This window comes from Tachyglossus aculeatus, chromosome 24 (genome assembly GCF_015852505.1).
Source record: "Tachyglossus aculeatus isolate mTacAcu1 chromosome 24, mTacAcu1.pri, whole genome shotgun sequence".
Taxonomy (NCBI): Eukaryota; Metazoa; Chordata; class Mammalia; order Monotremata; family Tachyglossidae; genus Tachyglossus; species Tachyglossus aculeatus.
This window is the reverse complement of record NC_052089.1, coordinates 11,381,081-11,406,680: the sequence shown is the minus strand read 5'-3', so window position 1 is coordinate 11,406,680 and position 25,600 is coordinate 11,381,081. Positions and strand designations below refer to the sequence as shown.

General features: G+C 46.3%; 1 protein-coding gene across 1 annotated transcript in view; it reads left to right on the top strand.

Moving 5' to 3' along the window:
- TMEM45A (transmembrane protein 45A) overlaps nt 1-24,473 on the top strand; it is a 36,191-nt gene extending 11,718 nt beyond the window's left edge. The window contains exons 2-6 of the mRNA XM_038766256.1: nt 1,010-1,205; nt 1,992-2,204; nt 4,147-4,331; nt 11,910-12,055; nt 22,214-24,473. Of these exons, the coding sequence (XP_038622184.1) occupies nt 1,016-1,205; nt 1,992-2,204; nt 4,147-4,331; nt 11,910-12,055; nt 22,214-22,307 (828 nt within the window). The 5' untranslated portion in view covers nt 1,010-1,015 and the 3' untranslated portion in view covers nt 22,308-24,473. The remainder of the gene's footprint in view (nt 1-1,009; nt 1,206-1,991; nt 2,205-4,146; nt 4,332-11,909; nt 12,056-22,213) is intronic.
- The last annotated feature ends 1,127 nt before the right edge of the window (nt 24,474-25,600 follow it).

The following is a 25,600-nucleotide window of genomic DNA, read 5'->3' as shown; positions in this document are numbered from 1 at the left end:
GCGCTTACTGTGTGCAGAGCACTGTATTAAGCGCTTGGGAAGTACAAGTTGGCAACATATAGAGACAGTCCCTGCCCAACAGTGGGCTCACAGTCAAAAAGAGGGAGACAGAGAACAAAAACAAACATACTAACAAAATAAAATAAATAGAATAGATATGTACAAGCAAAATAAATAAATAAATAAATAGAGTAATAAATATGTACAAACATATATACATATATACAGGTGCTGTGGGGAAGGGAAGGAGGTATCCTCCTTGATTGGTAAGAAGGGAGAAGAGGGACCAGAACCCAGGACAAGAATTTAGGTTTGGTGTGGCTTTAACGCTGGCAGAGGAGATTGGCCTGGCTCCAGTTCCCCGACGTTGAGGGAGAACTGGGTTAAAGCCCACAGTTAGAGAGGTGATAATAATTGTGGTATTTATTAAGCGCCTACTATGTGCCAAGCAGTGTCCGAAACTCTGAGGTAGGTACAAGATCATCGGGTTCCACACGGGGCTTACATTCTAAGTAGGTAGGAGAACAGGTGTCAAATCCCCGTTTTGTAGATAAGAGAACGGAACCACAGAGAACTGAAGCGACTCGCCCAAGGTAACACAGAAGGCAAGTGGCGGAGCCAGAATTCGAACCCAGGTCTTCTAGACTCCCAGGCTTGTGCTCTTTCCACTAAGCTGCACTGCTTCAAAGCCCTTGCTGTGTCCCTTCTTCAGGACTCTGTAAAATGGCCAAGTTTTCAAAGAGGCGGTGTGGGGTCGGGAAGCATTTCAGTTAAGATTTTAGTACACCGAGCATCTGTCCTGGGTTCAAGGCTCAGGGCCAACACATGATTCACTCTGCTGAGGTTTCCCACAATCCCAGTGCTTAGTGAATGAATGAATTTCCCACTGGCAACAGTCAACCCTCATGCCATCGGAAATCCCCCCACTGCTAAAGGATGATTCCAGCTATTGGCCGCCCCTGGTCGGTTATGCTTCCAGACTTAAATTCCTTCTCTTTCTTTGTGATAGGGCGCGATGGGGAGTTTCAGAGGCCATGCCCTCCCTGGGAGCTTTTTCCTTTTGATGGGCTTTTGGTGGAATATAAAGTTCACCCTGAAATACGTCTGCAAGAAGAACAAGCGGGCGTGTTATCTTGGATCCAAAGCGGGATTTCGACGAGTGGAAATTATTGAGGGAGCAGTGAAAGTCTCCATGGCGCTAATTGGTGAGCGATCTGTTGTCCACCTTATTCTTCCCCTTTCCTTCCTCTCTTCCCTCACTTTCATCTTTACCCCTCCCTCCCTGCCCCCCCGCCCCCAAAATTCATAACTACAGATTCTGTTCGTTTTAAAGGCTCCAAACTGAGAGGTGACTCCACTCTGGAAGGTGGATTAAAAACAAAACCCAAAACGTTTTATAGCTCTTAAATCAGAAAGACACAAACCATCTCTAGTTTCTAATTCCCTAGCTTTTCTATGGGAGCTTAATCAGCCTTCCCCTCGAAATGGTAAAATCGTGGTGTAATCTGTTCAGTCGTACTCTTCAATCATTCAGTCGTATCTATTGAGCGTTTAACTGTGCGCAGAGCACTGTACTAAGTGCTTGGAAAGTACAATTCGGCAACAGATAGAGACAATCCCTACCCAACACCGGGCTCACAGTCTAGAAGGGGGAGACAGACAACAAAACAAGTAGGCATCAATAGCATCAAAATAGACAAAGAGAATTATGGCTATATATACATCATTAATAAAATAAAAAGGATAATAATTAATACGTAAAAACGGTGGAGGTCCAGTGAGAAGATTGGCATTAGAGGAGCGAAGTGTGGAGTGAGGATTGTGGCTCTCCACTTCCCCTTTGGCAGATGGGGTTCTAGAAAGGACAGCTAATCGCTTTCACGGATCCCCTTGTAGATGAGGGTCTAGAAAGGACTGCTGTTTTCAGCGATCCCCTTTGGAAAATGGGGTTCTAGAGAGGGTGTCTCGTCATTTTCATCGATCCCTTGCAGGCATGACGGCAGAGCAGTTTGTTCCAGATGGACCCCACATGAACCTGTATAACTATGAGGAGAAACACTGGGATCACCTAATGAGCTGGCAGCACGCCACGATGTATTTCTTCTTCGGCATCTCCGGCCTGGTAGACATCCTGTGCCTCACGACCAACATGCTGCCTCTTTCCTTGAACAAGCTGATGCTGTCAAATGCCTTCTTTGTGGAAAGTAAGTCTGTCAATCAGCAGTATTTATTGAGTGCTTACTGGGTGCTGGGGAGAGGACAGTACAATAGAGTTGGCTGACACGTTCTCCGTCCACAAGGAGCTCACAGCTTAGAAGTCAAAAGGGTGGCTGTTTTGTCCCCTTCACCTTTTTGTTATTATTATGATTAATAATTCCTATTGTTGTTTTTTACTTATGAGCCACTCGTTTCTCACATGACCGAGCAGTAGGGTCATGGTTTTAGAGCTGTAGTGAAATGGGTTCGAAATTTGCGGGTATAGTGCCTGTCCAACTGATCCTTTTCTGGTTGCCTCTTATAGTAGCCCTGCCTAAACCAGTTTGTTATGCTAGCTTGCCTGCATTCACACTGGGAGATGTCTCCCTTTTTGGTTTGGCTAGAGGTTTAGAATGGGGAGAGAAGAGGGTGTGAAATCAGCCTTCTACCTTTGAGCAGATTGGATCAACTCTTCATTATGCTTACTTATTTTTTGGATTGAAATACTTGACCCTCTCACCTTTATGTCATCATCATCATCAATCGTATTGAGCGCTTACTATGTGCAGAGCACTGTACTAAGCGCTTTATGTCACTTTATGAAGTGGGTTTGGCTGTGAGACTGTTACTTATCCCTTTTTTCAGCCGATAAAATGGAAGCACAGTTAACCACTTGTCTCAGTTCAGCAAATAGATTCAGCTAGAAAGCTCCCAGAATCCTAACCCACAGGCTGTGCTAACTCTCTTTTATTCCAGTTGTTTGAAGTGAAACATGGCATCTTGCCTGCTGATGGGAGGAAAAAAGCACTGCACTCTTTGGCCATGGGCTATTTCTGTTGGTGTTTGGTTAAATAAAACAGAAAAATAGCTGACATTTTACTGATTAGCGGAGGAGAGAGGAGGGGTAGCATTGAATTTCAAAGATATGGAAGCTTTCTCTTAGTTGGGTGGATCGGTGGAATGAATGAGACCCTCCAGGGCTTGGAAAATAGGTAGAAAGCGTGGTGAGGAGGAGGAGGAGTGTGTGTTAAGCACTTACTATGTGCAAAGCACTGTAGTACTAGCTAGGTAAGAAATACAAGGTGAGGAATAGAGCAACAATCAATCAATCGTATTTATTGAGCGCTTACTGTGTGCAGAGCAGACACGTAAGGAAAGGTAAAGGAAAATAAAGACGACAAAGATGATGTTGATTAGCATGAAAGGAGCAGTAGGGTTTCAGACTTTTCACAGTATGGAATTTATGGTTTTTTGTGGTATTTAAGTGCTTACTATGTGCCAGGCACTGTACTAAGCACTGGGGCAGGTGCAAGCTCATCAGGTTGGACACGGTCCCTGTCCCACATGGGGCTCACAGTATTAATCCGCATGAGGTAACCGAGGCTCAGAGAAGTCAAGCGACTTTCCCAAAGTCACACCGTGGACAAGTGACAGAGCCAGGATTAGAACCCAGGCCCTTCTGTCCCCCTAGGCTTGCGCTCAATCCACTAGATCACGGTACTGTTCAGACCGTCAGTCACAGAAGTTTGAGAAGGTTTAATCCGTTTCATGCAGGGGTAAGACCAAGTTTCTTGTGAGAGGTTTCGGCCGAGAAGCAGCGTGGGTCAGTGGAAAGGGCCCGGGCTTGGGAGTCAGAGGTCATGGGTTCTAATCCAGCTCCGCCACTTGTCTGCTGTGTGACTTTGGGCAAGTCTCTTAACCTCTCTGTGCCTCAGTTCCCTCATCTGTAAAATGGGGATTAAGACTGTGAGCCCCACGTGGGACAACCTAATCACCTTGTATCACCCCCCAGCGCTTAGAACAGTGCTTCACACATAGTAAGGGCTTAACAAATACCATTAATATTATTATTATAATGAGTACGTGAATTTTATGCGTGGCTGGAAACCCTTAAGAGCACACTCGGCTTGAGTTGCATTTAGAAAGACCAAGTTCCTTTTCCGTCCCCAGGTTTCATCTTTTTCTTCCACACACACGGGCGAGCTATGCTGGACGTTTACATCCATCAGCTGCTGGTGCTGTCTGTCGTGGGCGCGGCGTTCATTACGTTCCTGGAGTTCTTCTTCCGGAGCAATATCGGTCTGGAGCTCCTCCGGGTCAGCTTCTGTCTGCTGCAAGGTAGCTGGTTCTGGCAGGTGAGTCGACCTCATCTCTGCGCCTCCTCGTTCTCCTAAACCTGCATTCATTCCCCCCTGTTTCCTGTCCCGTTCTGGGACACAGGGATTTGGCTGTGGATCGGGTTACTGATGGAGCGCTTACTGTGTGCAGAGCACTGGACTGAGCGCTTGGGAGAGTACAGTACCACAGAGTTGGCAGACACGTTCCCTGCCCACAACGAGCTTACAGTCTAGTGGGGCTTTGTCAGATCAACTAGAGGCAGGTAACTCGCTCTCTTCCTCCCTTCAAAGCCCTACTGAGAGCTCACCTCCTCCGGGAGGCCTTCCCCCTTTTTCCTCTCCTCCTCCCCATCCCCCCCCCCGCCCTACCTCCTTCCCCTCCCCACAGCACCTGTATATATATATTTGTACAGATTTATGACTCTATTTATTTTACTTGTACATATTTACTATCCTATTTATTTTGTTAACAATGTGCACTTAGCTTTAATTCTGTTCGTTCTGACGACTTGACACCTGTCCACCTGTTTTGTTTTGTTGTCTGTCTCCCCCCCTTCTAGACTGTGAGCCCGCTGTTGGGTAGGGACCGCCTCTAGATGTTGCCAACTTGGACTTCCCAAGCGCTTAGTACAGTGCCCTGCACACAGTCAGCGCTCAATAAATACGATTGAATGAATGAATGAATGAAAAGCTTCGCCTTGGTGGGGCCTGGGGAGGAGTTTGACCCCTGCATGACCCAATATCAATTCCTGGCTACCATCGTTCATTCATTCAATCGTAGTTATTGAGCACTTACTGTGTGCAGAGCACTGTACTAAGCGCTTGGGAAGTGCAAGTTACCATCGACCCCATTTCCATAGGTCGGGGCGAAGCCAGCTGGGACTGGATCCCTTCCCTCCTCATTAGGTCATTTTGGGGTGCAGGGTGGCAGCAGGCATCTAGTCAGTCGATCATATTTATTGAGTGCTTATGATGTGCAGAGGGCTCTACTAAGTGCTTGGGGGAGAGTATAACAATATATAACATATAACATAAAATATAACAATATATAACATATATATATAGTTATATATATATAACTATATAACAATAAACAGACACATTCCCTGCATGCAATGAGCTTACAATCTACGAGGGGAGACAGACATTAATATAAACAAATATATCTGTATATTTGTCGCATCTGGGCAGCTGTACCGATGGGCACCTAAGACTTTAAGTCCCATTGATGATGATGATAACTGTGGTTCCTGTTAAGTGCTTACTATATGCCAAGCACTGTTCTAAGCGGTGGAGAAAATGCAAAGTCATCTGGTCCCACCTGAGGCTCACATTCTAAGTAGGAGGGAGAACCAGGGATTGAATCCCCATTTTGTCGATGAAGGCACTGAGGCACAGAGAAGTAAAGTGACTTGCCCAAGGTCACACAGCAGAACCTCTGATTCCCGGGCCCGGGCTCTCTCCACTAGGCCATGCTGCTTCTCGGTGGTCTTTTGAGACCCTTAAACAGGTGCCAAAAACATCTCACGGGATGGCGGCACTACCCGCATGATGATGATATTTGTAAGTGCTTACAGTGAGCCAGGCACTGAGAAGCAGCGGGGCTCCGGGGAAAGAGTCACTGAGTCACTGAATGCAGGTTTAGGAGAACGAGGAGGTGTAGAGATGAGAGTCAGTGGCTTTGGAGTGAGAGGTCACGGGTTCAAATCCCGGCTCCACCAACTGTCAGCTGGGTGACTTTGGGCAAGGCATTTAACTTCTCTGGGCTTCAGTTACCTCATCTGGAAAATGGGGGTGAAAACTGTGAAACTGTGAGCCCCCCCCGTGGGACAACCTGATCCTCTTGTAACTTCCTCAGCGCTTAACAAATACCATCATTATTATCATTATTATTACTAAGCCCTGGGGTGGGTACAAGCAAATCGAGTTGGAAACAGTTGCCGTCCCACAAGGAGCTTACGATCTTAATACCCATTTTACCAAGGAGGGAACTGACGCCCAGAGAAGTGAAGCGACTTGCTCAGGGTCGCACAGCAGGCAAGCGACGGAGCCAGGATTAGAGCCCAGGTCCTTCTGAGTGTCACACATGTGACACCTGTCCGGTTTGGCCCATTTCCTGTTCCAGTGGCAATTAGGTGCCTGGGAAGGGCATGGAATTAGAGGAATTAGGAGAGGGAAGAGAAACAGAGGAGAGAGAGGAGACAGGGGAAAGGGAGAGAGGTCTGAGTAGCTCTCCCATGCTTCCTTTGTCCCTGTCTCCTTTGCTGCTAATGTCTAGCAAAATTATAATCCAGGACAGGCCATATGCCGTGGATCTGGAGCTTGTGGTATTGATAGAAGTGATTTATGTTAGGCGCTTACTATGTTCTAAGCGCTGGGTTGTTGCAACATAATCAGGTCAAACACAACCCCCTTCTTACACAGGGCTCACACAGCTGGTAGAAGAGAGACTAGATATTGAACCCCCATTTTACAAACAAGGAAACTGAGGCCCAGAGAAGCTGAGGGACTCGTCCCAAGTCACACAGCAGAGGAGGGGCAGATTCAGGATTAGAACCCAGGTCTGCGCTCCTGCCACCAGGCCACACTTGCAGGGACTCTTCCCCTGTCTCCGCGACTCCTTCCCCTTCCTGAGGTTCATGTACCAGTGCTTAGAACAGTGCTTTGCACATAGTAAGCGCTTCACAAATACCAACATTATTATGTACTCTTTGGTAGGTTCTTCAGAACTGTCACATGTCGCTGTGGGTGTCTGTCTTCTGTAAAACCAAGCTGGGCAGGCCTGGCTCTGAAATTCCCAGCCACAATTCCCGCCACACAGGGATATCATAGATCGGAGTGGAATCTAAAATGGAACCAGGCTCAGAGGGAACGTACATTTTTGCTCCTTTTCTTTAAGGAAATAATGATTATCTTTTATTGTAGTTGGTCATTCATTTTGAATGGAGTAACATAGCTACTAAAAATCTCGCTCGAGTTGTTTGTCACTTGTTTTGTAGGCAGAGGATAAAAGGCTTTTAGTCTGTAAGCTGCTTGAGGGCAGGGAACATGTCTAACAACTCTGTTATATTGTCCTGTCCCAAGAGCTTAGTACAGTGCTCTGCACTTAATAGATTCCAATTTGATCCAAGCTGACACTTCCATTTCCTTAACCACTGCCTCCTGGTTGTGAGGGAACAGGAATTCTAGGGCAACAGTACTTAAGTCCTAACTTGGAGCTGATGTTAATATTTCTTTTCTTTCACTACTATGTCTAGACTGGTTTCCCTTTTTACCTGCTGGCCAGACCAAATGCTTTAAAAATGTCTGGAATTTTATAAAAAGCCCTGAACATTCAGTCCCAAAGCAAGCAAACACACACAAACACACAGAGACAGAGAGAGAAAGATAGAGAAATGAAACCTTCTACAGTGATATTTTCCAATATTTGCCTTGGGAAAAATGTTCACTGCCTCAGAAGTATTTATTGCTGTTTTTCTTGGTACATTTTCCACCTGATGCTTATGAATGTTTTACAGCAGAACGCTTATAGAACCAATGAAAGGGCTGTCCTGTGTTCTCTGATTTATGCTGAGAATGTATCTTAAGATATGTTCTTGGTATATTATTCCTACTACTCTTGGTAGTTAATTGGATAGCCTTGCTTATATATAAACTATAAAAAAAAATGTCCATGTGTATAAACTGGGTGGAAAGAGCACGGGCCTGAGAATCAGAGGACCTGGGTTCTAATCCTGACTCTGCAATTCGTCTGCTGTGTGACCTTGGTTAAATCACTTAACTTCTCTGTGCCTCGGTCACCTCATTGGTAAAATGGGGATTAAATCTTACTCCCTTGTATTTAGACTGTGAGCTCCCTGTGGGACAGGGACAGTGTCCAACCCGATTACCTTGTGTATACTCCAGTGCTTAGTACAGTGGTTGGAACATTAAGTGCTTAGCAAGTACTAAAAAAACCAAACAAACTAGGCAGCGTAGCCTAATGGAAAGAGCCCAGGATTAGGAGACTTGGGTTCTAAATTCCAGCTCTGCTATTTGTCTGCTGTGTGACCTTGGGCCAATCACTTAATTTTACTGGGCCTCAGTTTCCTGTCAAAAGGGGATAAGACACCTGATCCCCCTCCCTTTAACACTGAGAGTGCTATATAGGCAGGGACTCTGTCCAATCTGATTATTTTGGATTGACTCCAGCGTTTAACACAGTGCTCGGCACCCGAGTGCTTAATACATACCCTCATCATTCTCCTTTTTATAGGGTGGCCACATGACTAATTTTATACCGAGCAGTCTGGTTTTCGGCTGATCTGTCCACTGACGGGTACTGATACAGAGCTGGATGCTCTGGGGTCCAGCTTTTTTTATTTTCAGGAGTGATCCCCCCCCGGACTTGCTGCTGCTGAGTTCCAGCGCTTAGAACAGTGCTTTGCATATAGTAAGGGCTTAACAAATATTATTATTATTATTATTATTATTATTATTATTATTATAGCTGTGGTGCAAGTTCTGTCCAGAGTTCTTTTGGGCCAGGGAGGGAAATGCAAAAGCTTTGGAGCAAGTTTGGGGGAAGATTCAGGCATCGCCCTGGAAAAATCCTCTAGGATCATGAAAAATTGGTTAACTTTTGCAAAATGGCCCAAATTAATGCCGATGGTATTTTTTATGGCATTTGTTAAGCGCTTACTATGTGTCAAACACTTTTCTAAGCACTGGGGTAGATATAAGTCAATCAGGTTGGGCATTGTCCCTGTCCCACATGGGGCTCACAGTTTAAGTAGGAGGGAGTAGGATTTAATCCCCATTTTACAGATGAGGAAACTGAGGCCCAGATAAGTGAAGTGACTTGCCAGAGGTCACACAGCAGACAGGTGGCAGTGCAGGGATTAGAACTCGGGTTTTTCTGATTCCCAGGCCTGTTCTCCATCCATTATGCCCCACTGCTTCTCATGATGATGATGATGATGGCATTTATTAAGCGCTTACTATGTGCAAGGCACTGTTCTAAGCGCTGGGGAGGTTACAAGGTGATCAAGCTGTCCCACGGGGGGCTCACAGTCCTAATCCCCATTTTACAGATGAGGGAAACTGAGGCACAGAGAAGTTAAGTGACTTGCCCAAAGTCACACAGCTGTCGACAATTGGCAGTCGGAATTTGAACCCATGACCTCTGACTCCAAAGCCCGTGCTCTTTCCACTAAGCCATGCTTCTCCTCTCATGTGTATATATATATACATATATATATATATATATAGTTGTTAATATGCATATAACATATGTGATAGAGAAGCAGTGTGACTCAGTGGAAAGAGCACGGGCTTTGGAGTCAGAGTTCATGGGTTTGAATCCCGACTCCGCCACATGTCTGCTGTGTGACCTTGGGCAAGTCACTTAACTTCTCTGAGCCTCAGTTACCTCATCTGTAAAATGGGGATTAAGACTGTGAGCCCCACATGGGACAACTTGATCACCCTGTATCCCCCCCAGCGCTTAGAACAGTGCTCTGCATATAGTAAGTGCTTAACAAATGCCATCATTATTATTATCATTATATATTCATTCATTAATTCAATCGTATTTATTGAGTGCTTACTGTGTGCAGAGCACTGTATTAAGCATTTGGGAAGTGCAAGTTGGCAACATACAGAGACAGTCCCTAATAATAATAATAATAATGATAGCATTTATTAAGTGCTTACTGTGTGCAAAGCACTGTTCTAAGCGCTACCCAACAATGGGCTCACAGTGTAGAAGGGGGAGACAGACAAGAAAACAAAACATGTGGACAGGTGTCAAGTCGTCAGAACAAATAGAATTAAAGCTAAATGCACATCATTAACGAAATAGAATAGTAAATCTGTACAAGTGAAATAGAGTAATAAATCTGTACAAACATATATACAGGTGCTGTGGGGAGATGGGGAAGAGGAGAGGAAAAAGGAGGCTCAGTCTGGGAAGGCCTCTTGGAGGAGGTGAGCTCTCAGTAGGGCTTTGAAGGGAGGAAGAGAGCTAGCTTGGCGGATGTGCGGAGGGAGGGCATTCCAACGAGGCCCAGTGAGGAGATTAGCGGCGGAGGAGCGGAGGGTGCGGGGTGGGCTGGAGAAGGAGATAAGGGATGCATATATTTGGTATATATAGTTGAAGTGGGCCTAAGGGTAATTGACCCATCTACCAATTCTCTCCAGCCAAAAGGCAGAAAATTTAGACAATTTTCTAAGTTGTACTTTAGGCAAAAATGATTTTTCCCTGGATTACCCAGATTAGCTCTAATTCTTCAGAGCGAATAGACTATTGGACAGATTGAATTATTGACCTGTATCATTCATTCATTCGTTGGTATTTATTGAGCGCTTACTATGTGCAGAGCACTGTACTAAGCGCTTGGGAAGTACAAGTTGGCAACATATAGAGGCGGTCCCTACCCAACAGTGGACTCACAGTCTAGATCTCTTCAGCTAACATGAAAACAGTTCATGTTAGCTCCCCATTCCCCCACCTTACCTCCTTCCCCTCCCCACACCACCTGTATATATATATATATATATATATGTGTATATATATATATATATGTGTGTATGTGTGTGTTTGTACGTATTTATTACTCTATTTTATTTGTACATATTCTATTTATTTTCTTTTGCTAATATGTTTTGTTTTGTTGTCTGTCTCCCCCTTCTAGGCTGTGAGCCCGCTGTTGGGTAGGGACTGTCTCTCTATGTTGCCAACTTGTACTTCCCAAGCACTTAGTACAGTGCTCTGCACACAGTAAGTGCTCAATAAATACGATTGAATGAATGAATGAAAACAGGTTTTTTTAGGGTTTCTTTACCAGTTGTTCGGACAACGTAACAAGGTACTATTATCGTTGTTGATGATGGTCATTATAATTATGGAATTTGTTTAAACACTCACTGTGCGCTAAAGCGCTGGGGTAGATACAAGCTAAACATATTGGACGGAGTCCCTGCGTCAAACAGTGCTCCCATTTGGAGGGGGAGGAAGAACAGGTATTTAATCCCCATTTTACAAGTGAGGAAACAGGCACGGAGAAGTTAAGTGACCTGCCCAGGGTCACACTACAGGCAAGCGGCGGAGCCAGAATTAGAAGTGAGATCTGCCGACTCGAAGCAATCAATCAGTCAGTCCATCGCAGGCCAGTGCTCTTTCAATTTAGGTCTTTAATTTCTCTTTGATTACTCTTTAATTCTCTTTAATTACTCTATTTATTTATTTATTTTGCTTGTACATATCTATTCTATTTATTTTACTTTGTTAGTATGTTTGGTTCTTTTTCTCTGTCTCCCCCTTTTAGACTGTGAGCCCACTGTTGGGTAGGGACTGTCTCTATATGTTGCCAATTTGTACTTCCCAAGCGCTTAGTACAGTGCTCTGCACATAGTAAGCGCTCAATAAATACGATTGATTGATTGATTTGGCCGCGGACTCGTATCGTATAAGTCTGAAACAGTCAGTCTACAGTTGATGTGGCTAAGAGGGTACAGATAATTTAAGTCTGGCTCACCAGCGTTCAGTACTGCCTCCGTAATGGATCCGTAAATCACTCAGGGGTACTTCTTGTGATTTTTGACTTCCTCTTTCAGATCGGCTTTGTCCTCTATCCCCCCAACGACGGTCCGGAGTGGAACCAGTCGGACCACGGAAACATGCTGTTCCTGACTATATGCTTCTGCTGGCACTACGCTTTCACGTTCCTAATCTTGGGCGTGAATTTTGCTCTTATCACCTGGTAAGTTTCCTTCGGGTTGGTCGCGAGGCGTCCGTTCCTTGAAGCAGGGTGTCCATAGGAGCTCTTGGCTCTGAGTTTTCCCTGACAGCATCTTCCGAGGAAAAGGGTAGTTGGTTTTGAAGTTCTCTTAGACACAGACCCTACCCAGGGTTTTAATGAGCGTTCCTTTGGTTTTCTTTAAACCCTCTCTGCTTGGGATTATAACCATGAATCACCCGTAGGGAAATGAGATTCTTAAATCTACTGGCTTAAATGAAGGGCCCTGCACATCCCTGGAAAGATAGCATCTTCTTGTGCATTTACATGGTCATTGTGGTATTTATTTAGAGTTTATTATGAGCTAGGCACTGGGCTAGATATAAAGATTATCAGACTGGCTGTAATCCCTGGCCCATACTAGGCTCTCAAAATCTCACCTCCCTTTTATAGATGAAGAAACCGAGGCCCAGAGAGGGCCAGGCAGGGCTGGGGCCTGAGCCAAGGTCTCCTGACTTCCAATTCTGTGCTCCTTCCCTTAAGCCATTTTGCCTCCCCATGCTAGTAAGAGAAGACGAGCAGCAGTGGAAACATCACGGGGCCTGAGAGTAAGAGGAACCGGGTTCTAATCCTGCTTCCGCCTCTTGTCTGCTGGATGACTGTGGTTCTCACTTACCTTTTTTTATGGTATTAAGTGCTTACTATGTACCAGGCACTGTACTAAGCACTGGGGTACACACAAGGAAATCAGGCTGGACACAGTCCCTGTCTCATGGGAGGCTCACAGTCTTAATCCCCATTTTACAGATGAGGTAACTGAGGCACAGAAAAGTTAAGTGACTTGCCGAGGGTCACACAGCAAACAAGTGGCAAAGCCAGGATTAGAACCGAGGTTCTCCGAATCCCAGGCCTGGACTCTTTCCAGTAGGCCATGCTGCTTCTTCTGTTGTCAGAAGAATTTCCCCTAATTCCCAACAGCACTCTAACCTCAACACAAAGCGATGATTCACATTCTGGGACAACTGACATCATTCTGAAGGGTAATATAGTCAGTGTGGTGGTTCTTTGCTCCATTTACAGCCACATGACAATGGGGTTTCCCTCACCGCCTGCCATTATATGTTTGTCTATTAGCATTTCTGAACATCCCCCCCATCCAATTCTTCCTGTTGATAATGTACAGCCCTGTCCTCACCCCTTGTTAGATATGTGCCACCCACAAACCTGCGCCTTAGCTTAATTTTTTTTAAAAAAGTGTTCCCTTACACCCATTTCTGCTGGTCCAACTCTCTTGCAAACTGCCGTGATTGTACAGGAAAATCAACCACTTTGTTGGTTTTCTTTCTTTCTTTCTTTTTTCTTCTTTCTTTCTTTCTTTCTTTCTTTCTTTCTTTCTTTCTTTCTCTATTTCTCTCTTTCTCTCTCTCTTTCTTTCTTTCTCTATTTCTCTCTTTCTCTCTCTCTCTCTCTCTCTCTCTTTCTTTCTTTCTTTCTTTCTTTCTTTCTTTCTTTCTTTCTCTCTTTCTCTCTTTCTCTCTTTCTTTCTTTCTGACCTTCTGACTCCCAGGCCCGTGCCCCGTCCCTATGCAGCGGACAAATGGCAGCAAACCTTGTGACTCCCAGGCCCGTGCTCTGTCCCTATGCAGCAGACAAATGGCAATCAATCAATCAATCAATAGTATTTATTGAGCGCTTACTGTGTGCAGAGCACTATACTAAGCGCTTGAGAAGTACAAGTTGGCAACATATAGAGACAGTTCCTACCCAACAGTGGGCTCACAGTCTGCAGCAAACCTTGTGATTCCCAGGCCCGCGCTCTATCCCTATGCAGCAGACAAATGGCAATCAATCAGTCAATCAACCAACAGTATTTATTGAGTGCTGACTGTGTGCAGAGCACTGTACTAAGCGCTTGGGAAATACAAGTTGGCAACATATAGAGACAGTTCCTACCCAACAGTGGGCTCACAGTCTGCAGCAAACCTTCTGACTCCCAGGCCCGTGCCCTGTCCCTATGCAGCGGACAAATGGCAGCAAACCTTCTGACTCCCAGGCCCGTGCTCCGTCCCTATGCAACAGACAAATGGCAATCAATCAATCAATCAATCAACAGTATTTATTGAGCGCTTACTGTGTGCAGAGCACTCTACTAAGTGCTTGGGAAGTAAAAGTTGGCAACATATAGAGACAGTTCCTACCCAACAGTGGGCTCACAGTCTGCAGCAAACCTTGTGACTCCCAGGCCCGTGCCCCGTCCCTATGCAGCATACAAATGGCAGCAAACCTTCTGACTCCCAGGCCCGTGCCCTGTCCCTATGCAGCGGACAAATGGCAGCAAACCTTCTGACTCCCAGGCCCGTGCTCCGTCCCTATGCAACAGACAAATGGCAATCAATCAATCAATCAATCAACAGTATTTATTGAGCACTTACTGTGTGCAGAGCACTCTACTAAGTGCTTGGGAAGTAAAAGTTGGCAACATATAGAGACAGTTCCTACCCAACAGTGGGCTCACAGTCTGCAGCAAACCTTGTGACTCCCAGGCCCGTGCCCCGTCCCTATGCAGCATACAAATGGCAGCAAACCTTGTGACTCCCAGGCCCGTGCCCTGTCCCTATGCAGCAGACAAATGGCAATCAATCAATCAACAGTATTTATTGAGCGCTTACTGTGTGCAGAGCACTGTACTAAGCGCTTGGGAAGTACAAGTTGGCAACATATAGAGACAGTTCCTACCCAACAGTGGGCTCACAGTCTGCAGCAAACCTTCTGACTCCCAGGCCCCTGCCCTAACCCTATGCAGCAGACAAATGGCAGCAAACCTTGTGACTCCCAGGCCCGTGCTCTATCCCTAGGCAGCAGACAAATGGCAATCAATCAATCAATCAATCAATCAATCAACAGCATTTATTGAGCACTTACTGTGTGCAGAGCACTGTACTAAGTGCTTGGGAAGTAAAAGTTGGCAACATATAGAGACAATTCCTACCGAACAGTGGGCTCACAGTCTGCAGCAAACCTTCTGACTCCCAGGCCCATGCCCCGTCCCTATGCAGCGGACAAATGGCAGCAAACCTTGTGACTCCCAGGCCCGTGCTCTGTCCCTATGCAGCAGACAAATGGCAATCAATCAATCAATCAGTCAATAGTATTTATTGAGTGCTTACTGTGTGCAGAGCACTATACTAAGCGCTTGAGAAGTACAAGTTGGCAACATATAGAGACAGTTCCTACCCAACAGTGGGCTCACAGTCTGCAACAAACCTTGTGACTCCCAGGCCCGCGCTCTATCCCTATGCAGCAGACAAATGGCAATCAATCAATCAATCAACCAACAGTATTTATTGAGTGCTGACTGTGTGCAGAGCACTGTACTAAGCGCTTGGGAAGTATACTTTGGCAACATATAGAGACAGTTCCTACCCAACAGTGGGCTCACAGTCTGCAGCAAACCTTGTGACTCCCAGGCCCGTGCCCCGTCCCCATGCAGCGGACAAATGGCAGCAAACCTTGTGACTCCCAGGCCCGTGCTCTATCCCTATGCAGCAGACAAATGGCAATCAATCAATCAATCAATCAACAGTATTTATTGAGCGCTTACTGTGTGCAGAGCACTGTACTAAGCTCTTGGGAAGTACAAGTTGGCAACATATAGAGACAGTTCCTACTCAACAGTGGGCTCACAGTCTGCAGCAAACCTTCTGACTCCCAGGCCCCTGCCCTAACCCTATGCAGCAGACAAATGGCAGCAAACCTTGTGACTCCCAGGCCCGTGCTCTATCCCTATGCAACAGACAAATGGCAATCAATCAATCAATCAATCAATCAACAGTATTTATTGAACACTTACTGTGTGCAGAGCACTGTACTAAGCGCTTGGGAAGTATACGTTGGCAACATATAGAGACAGTTCCTACCCAACAGTGGGCTCACAGTCTGCAGCAAACCTTGTGACTCCCAGGCCCGTGCCCTGTCCCCATGCAGCGGACAAATGGCAGCAAACCTTGTGACTCCCAGGCCCGTGCTCTATCCCTATGCAGCAGACAAATGGCAATCAATCAATCAATCAATAAATCAATCAACAGTATTTATTGAGCGCTTACTGTGTGCAGAGCACTGTACTAAGCTCTTGGGAAGTACAAGTTGGCAACATTTAGAGACAGTTCCTACCCAACAGTGGGCTCACAGTCTGCAGCAAACCTTCTGACTCCCAGGCCCCTGCCCTAACCCTATGCAGCAGACAAATGGCAATCATTCAATCAATCAATCATATTTATTGAGTGCTTACTGTGTGCAGAGCACTGTACTAAGTGCTTGGGAAGTACAAGTTGGCAACATATAGAGACAGTAACTACCAAACAGTGGGCTCACAGTCTGCAGCAAACCTTGTGACTCCCAGGCCCGTGCCCCGTCCCTATGCAGCGGACAAATGGCAGCAAACCCCGTGACTCCCAGGTCCGTGCTCTATCTCTATGCAGCAGACAAATGGCAATCAATGAATCAGTCAATCAACAGAATTCATCGAGCGCTTACTGTGTGCAGAGCACTGTACTAAGCGCTTGGGAAGTACAAGTTGGCAACAAATAGAGACAGTTCCTACCCAACAGTGGGCTCACAGTCCGCAGCAAACCTTCTGACTCCCAGGCCCGTGCCCCGTCCCTATGCAGCAGACAAATGGCAGCAAACCTTGTGACTCCCAGGCCCGTGCTCTATCCCTATGCCATGCTGCTTATCTAGCGATGGTTATCGATTGATCTCTGTTATGTACTGAGCGCTCGCTTGCTTTGGGGAGAGCCCTGTACAAAACGCTTGGGAGGGTCCACTCCAACAGAGTTGGTAGATGGGACCCTCCCTTCAAGGCCCTACTGAGAGCTCACTTCCTCCAGGAGGCCTTCCCAGACTGAGCCCCTTCCGTCCTGTCCCAGTCTCCATCCCCCTTATCTTATCTCCTTCCCTTCCCCACGGCACCTGTATATATGTATAGATGTTTGTACGTATTTATTACTCTATGCATTTTACTTGTACATATCTATTTTATTTATTTTATTTTGTTAGTATGTTTGGTTTTGTTCTCTGTCTCCCCCTTTTAGACTGTGAGCCCGCTGTTGGGTAGGGACTGTCTCTATATGTTGCCAACTTGGACTTCCCAAGTGCTTAGTACAGTGCTCTGCACACAGTAAGCGCTCAATAAATACGATTGATGATGATGATGATGACCCTCCCTTCAAGGCCCTACTGAGAGCTCACCTCCTCCAGGAGGCCTTCCCAGACTGAGCCCCTTCCTTCCTCTCCTCCTTGTCCCCCTCTCTATCACCCCCCATCTTAGCTCCTTCCCTTCCCCACAGCACCTGTATATATGTATATATGTTTGTACATATTTATTACTCTATTTATTTATTTATTTTACTTGTATATATCTATTCTATTTATTTTATTTTGTTAGTATGTTTTGTTTTGTTCTCTGTCTCCCCCTTTTAGACTGTGAGCACACTGTTGGGTAGGGACTGTCTCTACATGTTTCCAACTTGTACATCCCAAGCGCTTAGTACAGTGCTCTGCACACAGTAAGCGCTCAATAAATACGATTGATGATGATGATGATGACTCCCAGGCCCGTGCTCTAACCCTATGCAGCAGACAAATGGCAGCAAACCTTGTGACTCCCAGGCCCGCGCTCTGTCCCTATGCAGCAGACAAATGGCAATCAATCAATCAATCAATCAACAGTATTCATTGAGCGCTTACTGTGTGCAGAGCACTGTACTAAGCGCTTGGGAAGTACAAGTTGGCAACATATAGAGACAGTTCCTACCCAATAGTGGGCTCACAGTCTGCGGCAAACCTTGTGACTCCCAGGCCCGTGCCCCGTCCCTATGCAGCAGACAAATGGCAGCAAACTTTGTGACTCCCAGGCCCGTGCCCTGTCCCTATGCAGCAGCCAAATGGCAATCAATCAATCAATCAATAGTATTTATTGAGTGCTTACTGTGTGCAGAGCACTGTACTAAGCGCTTGGGAAGTACAAGTTGGCAACATATAGAGACAGTTCCTACCCAACAGTGGGCTCACAGTCTGCAGCAAACCTTGTGACTCCCAGGCCCGTGCCCTGTCCCCATGCAGCAGACAAATGGCAGTAAAGCTTGTGACTCCCAGGCCCGTGCTCTATCCCTATGAAGCAGACAAATGGCAATCAATCAATCAACGGTATTTATTGAGCGCTTACTGTGTGCAGAGCACTGTACTAAGCACTTGGGAAGTACAAGTTGGCAACATATAGAAACAGTTCCTACCCAACAGTGGGCTCACAGTCTGCAGCAAACCTTGTGACTCCCAGGCCCCTGCCCCGTCCCTATGCCGCAGACACATGGCAGCAAACCTTGTGACTCCCAGGCCCGTGCTCTATCCCTATGCAGCAGACAAATGGCAATCAATCAATCAATCAATCAACAGTATTTATTGAGCGCTTACTGTGTGCAGAGCACTGTACTAAGCGCTTGGGAAGTACAAGTTGGCAACATATAGAGACAGTTCCTACCCAACAGTGGGCTCACAGTCTGCAGCAAACCTTGTGACTCCCAGGCCCGTGCCCCGTCCCTATGCAGCGGACAAATGGCAGAAAACCTTGCGACTCCCAGGCCCGTGCTCTATCCCTATGCAGCAGACAAATGGCAATCAATCAATCAATCAATCAATCAACAATATTTATTGAGCGCTTACTGTGTGCAGAGTACTGTACTAAGCGCTTGGGAAGTACAAGTTGGCAACATATAGAGACAGTTCCCACCCAACAGTGGGCTCACAGTCTGCGGCAAACCTTGTGACTCCCAGGCCCATGCCCCGTCCCCATGCAGCGGACAAATGGCAGCAAACCTTGTGACTCCCAGGCCCGTGTTCTATCCCTATGCAGCAGCCAAATGGCAATCAATCAATCAATCAACAGTATTTATTGAGTGCTTACTGTGTGCAGAGCACTGTACTAAGCGCCTGGGAAGTACAAGTTGGCAACATATAGAAACAGTTCCTACCCAACAGTGGGCTCACAGTCTGCAGCAAACCTTGTGACTCCCAGGCCCGTGCCCCATCCCTATGCCGCAGACACATGGCAGCAAACCTTGTGACTCCCAGACCCGTGCTCTATCCCTATGCAGCAGACATATGGCAATCAATCAATCAATCAATCAATCAACAGTATTCATTGAGCGCTTACTGTGTGCAGAACACTGTACTAAGCGCTTGGGAAGTACAAGTTGGCAACATATAGAGACAGTTCCTACCCAACAGTGGGCTCACAGTCTGCGGCAAACCTTCTGACTCCCAGGCCCCTGCCCTAACCCTATGCAGCAGACAAATGGCAGCACACCTTGTGACTCCCAGGCCCGTGCTCTATCCCTATGCAGCAGACAAATGGCAATCAATCGATCAATTGCCTCTCCCCCTCGTCCCCTCTCCCCCTCGTTCCCCTCTCCATCCCCCCCATATTACCTCCTTCCCTTCCCCACAGCACCTGTATATATGTATATATGTCTCTCTCTCTCTCTTTCTCTCTCTCTCTCTCTCTCTTTCTTTCTTTCTTTCTTTCTTTCTTCTTCTTTCTTTCTTTCTTCTTTCTTTTTCTTTCTTTCCTTCTTCCTGGGAAGCTTTGTATTGTAAGAAATCTCATCCCTAGCTCCAGGTCTCCCCCTTGTGGCGTGAAGGAGCATGTGCACGTCTCCAAAATGACCCATTTATCCCCATTTTTCTCCAGGCATCAGTAGTAATTTGTTGAGTGCTTCCTCTGTGCAGAATACCCTACGAGGTGTCTGGGAGAGTACAACAGAGTTAGTAGATATGATCTCTGACCTAAAGGAATTCACAATCTAGCTGGGGAGACAAACGTGAATATAAATTACATTCATTCATTCATTCATGCAGTCGTATTTATTGAGCGCTTACTGTGTGCAGAGCACTGGACTAAGCACTTTGGAAGTACAGGTAGGCAGCATATAGAGACGGTCCCCTCCCAACAACGGGCTCACAGTCTAGAAGGGGGAGACAGACAACAAAACTTAACAGGTAGACGGGTGTCAAAATCATCAGAACAAATAGAATTAAAGCTATATGTAATCATTAACAAAACAGAGTAGTAAATATGTACAATTAAAATAGAGTACATCTGTTCAAATATATACAAGTGCTGTGGGGAGGGGAAGGAGGTAGGGCTGGGGGGGATGGGGAGGAAGAGAGGGAAAAGGGGGCTCAATCTGGGAAGGCTTCCTGGAGGAGGTGAGCTCTCAGTAGGGCTTTGAAGGGAGGAAGAGAGCTAGTTTGGCGGATGTGTGGAGGGAGGGCATTCCAGGCCAGGGGAAGGACGTGGGCCAGAGGTTGACGGCGGGACAGGTGACAACAAGTCACAGTGAGGAGGTTAGCGGCAGAGGAGCGAAGGGTGCGGGCTGGGCTGGAGAAGGAGAGAAGGGAGGTGAAGTAGGAGGGGGCGAGGGGATGGACAGCCTTGAAGCCAAGAGTGAGGAGTTTTTGCTTGAGTCGTAGGTTGACAGGCAACCACTGGAGATTTCTGAGGACGGGAGTGACATGCCCAGAGCATTTCCATACAAGGATTATCCGGGCGGCAGAGTGAAGTATAGACTGAAGCGGGGAGAGACAGGAGGATGGGAGATCAGAGAGAAGGTTACCTCAGCATAACAAAGTTGTGAGTTCTAATCACACTTGTGGAATTAGGATCTTTTTAAGATCCCAACTCCAGAGCCAGGAGTAGAACCCAGGCCTCCAGCCTCTCGGGGCTGTTACTTTTCCTCTAGGCTTCGGCAGCCCTCTCACGGGAAGGCTTCCTTCAACCTATTTCAAGCAGAGGAGAAAGAAAGAAGGAAGGAGAAGAAGGAATTTGCAGACAGCGCAGCTTCTCCTTTCCTCACAGTTTCCCCCCCAAACTCCCCAACAATGGCTTCTCCAGTAAGAATGGGTGTATAAAAACCCGACAGGTTGACTGCTATACTCTGCCCCACACTTAACACTGGACTCAAGAGAGCCTCACAGCCGTCAGTACTCCTGGGGCCTGAGATACCCAGCAAGACTGCAGACTGGACAGAAATCTGTTTTCATCTTTGTTGGGTGTTTTTGCCCGACATAGGAACGATTACACCATCCTCTTTTGAGGTTTGGGAGGAGGGAAGGTGGATGGCAGGATGGTGTAACCGTCCCAATGTTGCATGATGAAACTAAAGATGAGGCAGTGGGGCAAATCCATAGTCCTTCCTTGCTTTTTCCTGTTCGGGGGTGGGTGGGGATGGGGTGTGTGTGTTTATGTGTGTGTTTTGTTTTTGTTTTTTTTGCCTGGGAGAGGGAGGGAAGTCAGGCTGGGGCATGAAGAAGTGTCCAAAGCCAAAATTAATTAGCTATTTTCCCCATAGATTCTCACCTCTTTCTCCCTTCTCTGTCTTTTAGCCCCAGGAAACTTGGAGGGAAAAACATCCCCTTTAGCTTTTGTGCCAGCCAGTGCTGTAACAGACTAAGGATCTCCTGTTCCCCTTTCCGCTTTCATTCATTCAGTCATATTTATTGAACACTTATTGCATGCAAAGAACTGTACTAAGCACTTGGGAGAGTACAACAACAAACTGACACATTCCCTGCCCACTTAAGGTTTCCTCCACCCGGGGAAACTTTCCAGTTGAGCAGCTGTAATCACGACTGGCAGTGGGTTTGTCAGGGAATTTTCACCTTAAATCAATCGTGAAATCATTCAGAAAGGGCACTGTGGAGTTGCAGTAACCAACCGGTTGTGTCTGAGCCCTTACTGGGTGCAGAGCACTGTACTAAGCACTTGGGAGAATATAATTTGATAGAGAAAGTAGAGGTGATCCCTGCCCACAAGAGAGGTTGGCAGCAAAATGAGGGTGATGTAGAATCTTTTCTAAGGGGTTATTGTCCATCTTTAGTCAGCGAGATGCAGGTTTGATAGTGCCAAATGTTGAAGACTTAGGCGATAGGTCAGGAGGTGGTGAGCTTTAAAAGTTCAGCTTCCTAAGTTGCTTTACAACTCAGTGTTCTCCGTTTCTAAAACTAGAACCGAATTGATAATATCCATTTCAGGCCTTATTAAGGAGGATTACTATGGCTATCATCCCAGAATGAATTATAAACACATTCATCTAATCACACGGTGTGTTTTTGTGCCCTTCTCCAAAGGTTGATTAGGTCGAGAGTCAAGCAGATCTATCCTGCCGAGATGGGTTTATTGAAAACAGCCGAACGTGACCAAGAATCTGAAGAAGAAATGTAACTTTATTAAGGACTCCGGCTTCACCAGTCAATCCTTGTCTGTGGTTAGGTTAACCATTGCTTCGATTTTGCTGAGGGGGCCTGCTTTGTCTTGATCTGTGGTTTTATTCGTGTCTTTATGTGATTCCATCAGCTGTAGCCTCCCAACCTGTCGACTGATCAGTCTTTAGATATGTTGGTTTAGGCCTGGTTTCTCGCATGACATCCAGCAGGCTTCAAGCCCAGTCCCCTGAGGTTCGGTATGGCACGGGAAGTGTCATGTCTCGCTTTTCCCGAGTAGGGCTCAGGTTATCCAAACTATCCTTGTGAAAATGGATTCCACCTTGAACCTGGAGTTCCACATTCTCATCCCAACGCTGTCTGTCCGCATCTTGGACCGTTACCTCAAACCCCAACCTCAGTAGAGTTTGGAAGAGGTTTTATTAGGGGTAGGAGGGCAGTCGGAGGAACAGGTAAACGTAGCGAGTGCTTGGGACGTTATTTTTAGTGGGTTTCTGTGCACGGGACAGGGCCCCCATGGGTGAAAGCCAGTAGCCCCCAGACACTGGAAATCTGAGTTCTTCCCTGCCTCTTTCTTGTCTCCCTACCTGCCCGTCCTGATTGCAGCTCCTCGTTGTGGGCAGGGAATGTGTGTCTGTTTATTGTTATACTCTCCCAAGTGCTTAGTACAGTGCTCTGCACACAGTAAGCGCTCAATAAATATGATCGACTGACAGTGTGCGGGACATCGCAGGGCAGGTGGAGCCAGTGTCTTCTCCGTTCAGTCTTGGGAGAGGAAAATTCAAGGAGGGGAACTACTGCAGCAGCAACTAGTTTCACTCTCGAAATCCTTCTCTCATCCCTGCCCTCCATTCCCGCCACCCCTTCTCCTCCAGACCAGGCCCGGGGCTGCCCATTGGAGGCTTTTCTGTGGTTTCCAGACGCTTAGCCCCGGCCCTGTTCTGGCGAGATGAGTGCGTATTCCTTCGGTCCAAACTGAGAGCCCGGGAGCAAAAACAAGGCTACATTTGGGGCCCCTGATGGGGCAGGGGGAATGGGAATGACAGGACTTCTGGGATCGTGGCTCGCGTTTAAGGTGAGATAGGGAAAAGAGATGTTGTTGCATCATCCCCTGCACGTTTTGACACTGAGCCGACAGATTGAAAGGACCACAGGGTGAGTCTGCTGCCGTTCTGGTTTTGTTACATCCTGGGAGATGCAGAGCTAACATCACAGAGAAGGCGAGAGGCAGGCCTTGAAGATGAGAGGCTTAGCCTTGACTTCGGCCTAATGTTGAGCTCAAGGGTATGGAATGGTGGACAGTCTTACCTGGCAAGGAAGCTGCTCTCCTTTGCTTTGTGTCTAGCTATCTTGTCGTTCCCAGAGAACAGGATTCTGTAAAACGAGGGTGCTGGGTGGGAGAAACCCGTGAAGACAGACTTCACCCTGGGGGGAAGGAGAGAGAGGCTTCTAGAGAGTTTGAAGCAGTCTGAGCCTTTCAACCACCCCCCAGCATCCAGAACCATTGACAAATCCGACGGTGAATACCAGATTGAACAGTCAGGAGGGTTGGTGAAAGGACGCTTCGAAACTTCACACAGGCAAGACACATTTTCAAACGTGCTTATGGTTCAGAAAGAAACAGGCACCTCAGTCGAGGGGGTATTTCATTCCATTACATGGGATCGATGCATTTCCAAAAACGAATTGCTCAGCAGGTTCCAGGCAATGATAAAACCCCCTGTCGTCTATCACTTAGGACGCTCAGCTCATGTCACATTTCCACCCCAGTTTTGCCCCGTGTCTCCACACTGTTCTCTTTTGCAGTGAATTTTCACAAGCCCGGAGGGGGTGACTTGGTTAAACAGGTCTCAGTCGGAGGCACAGACAGACAGACAGATGATGTCCATGTCTGTAAGAATTCTTATTATCGGCTTTATCAGTGGTGGAATCTCATGTGGAGATGGCCAGCTATTCCAACAGGGAGCCTTTGGGAGCGGTCGGAAGTTTCCCCCGCCACAGAAATGATCTCTGAAGGAGATGGCCCATAATGGATTTCTAGCACAGCTGGGCAGGTAAAGACCTTGGTGCTATCTGAATACTGTCTTTCAAACAGTGTCTTTCAAATGAGCAGGTACTGTCATTACTGTCATGATTTTATCACTGCATTGGACTTTTTTTTGTAAACAAGGACATCATGTTATGAAGTAACATGGTTAATAAATGTATTGCAAACATGAGTTGGAATGACAAATTGGTGTTTTCTTAGCTGAAATGCTGAAAACATATTCTGTTGGAGTTCTGCTTTCTGCACTGCTCTTGAGACTGTTTCCTTCCATGACCTTGGGAGGTGTCTTATTAAGAGGTTTTAAAAATATTTATAAGGAAATAGTTTTTAAAGAAATAGTAGAGCATGAAAGGTACCTTACAACAGAAAATGGAAGTTCTTTAATCAATGGTATTTATTGTTTACTGTGAGCAGAGCACCAAACTAAGCACTTGGGAGAGTACAATTCAACTGAGTTGGTAGACACCTTCCCTGCCCACAACAAACTTACAGTCTTGAAAATGAAAGGTAGGTTGAGGATGGGGGTTGGAAGGAGAGTTTGTATCACTGGTTTGGGGCAAACTTCTTATGAAAAGAGATCTGATAAAATAATCCTGGACATCCTGTGCCCCGTGCTTTAATTAGCTGGGTTTTTCTTGGAAAGTTCCTGCAAATACAGGCTGCTTTCTACAATTTCCTCAAGTGTATATCCTGAACTGTTTATTTCTTCCCTGGGAGAAGTTGTTAGGAAATCAAGCTTTAAGTTTGGATGTTTTCTTTTTGGGAACTACCTATTCTGAAGATGCTTTGGTGTCAATTGGTGTAAGTAGACTCCAAACTCCAGTCCCCCTTTTTACCACTTCAGTAAAATGGGGATTAAGTCTGTAAGCCCCCTGTGGGACAGGGACTGTGTTCAACCTGGACAGCTTGTATCTACCTCAGTGTTTAGAACAGTGCTGACCCATAAGCATTTAATAATAACAACAACAATGATGATATTTGTTATTAGTACCCTGTAGAATTTGTAAGATTCTTGAGGGCAGGCATCTTACCTACCAACTCTAGTATATTGTACTTTCCCAAGCTCTTAGTACAATGAGAAGGTAGTATCTTGAATGGTTTATATCCATGTGTCAATATACATGTGATACATTCATTTATATACCCTTTAAGGAGGACCCCTGCATATTTTTTTCTACTAGCAGCATGGCCTAGTGGAAAGAGCATATGCTTGGGAGTCAGAGGACCTGGGTTCCAAATCTGGCTCT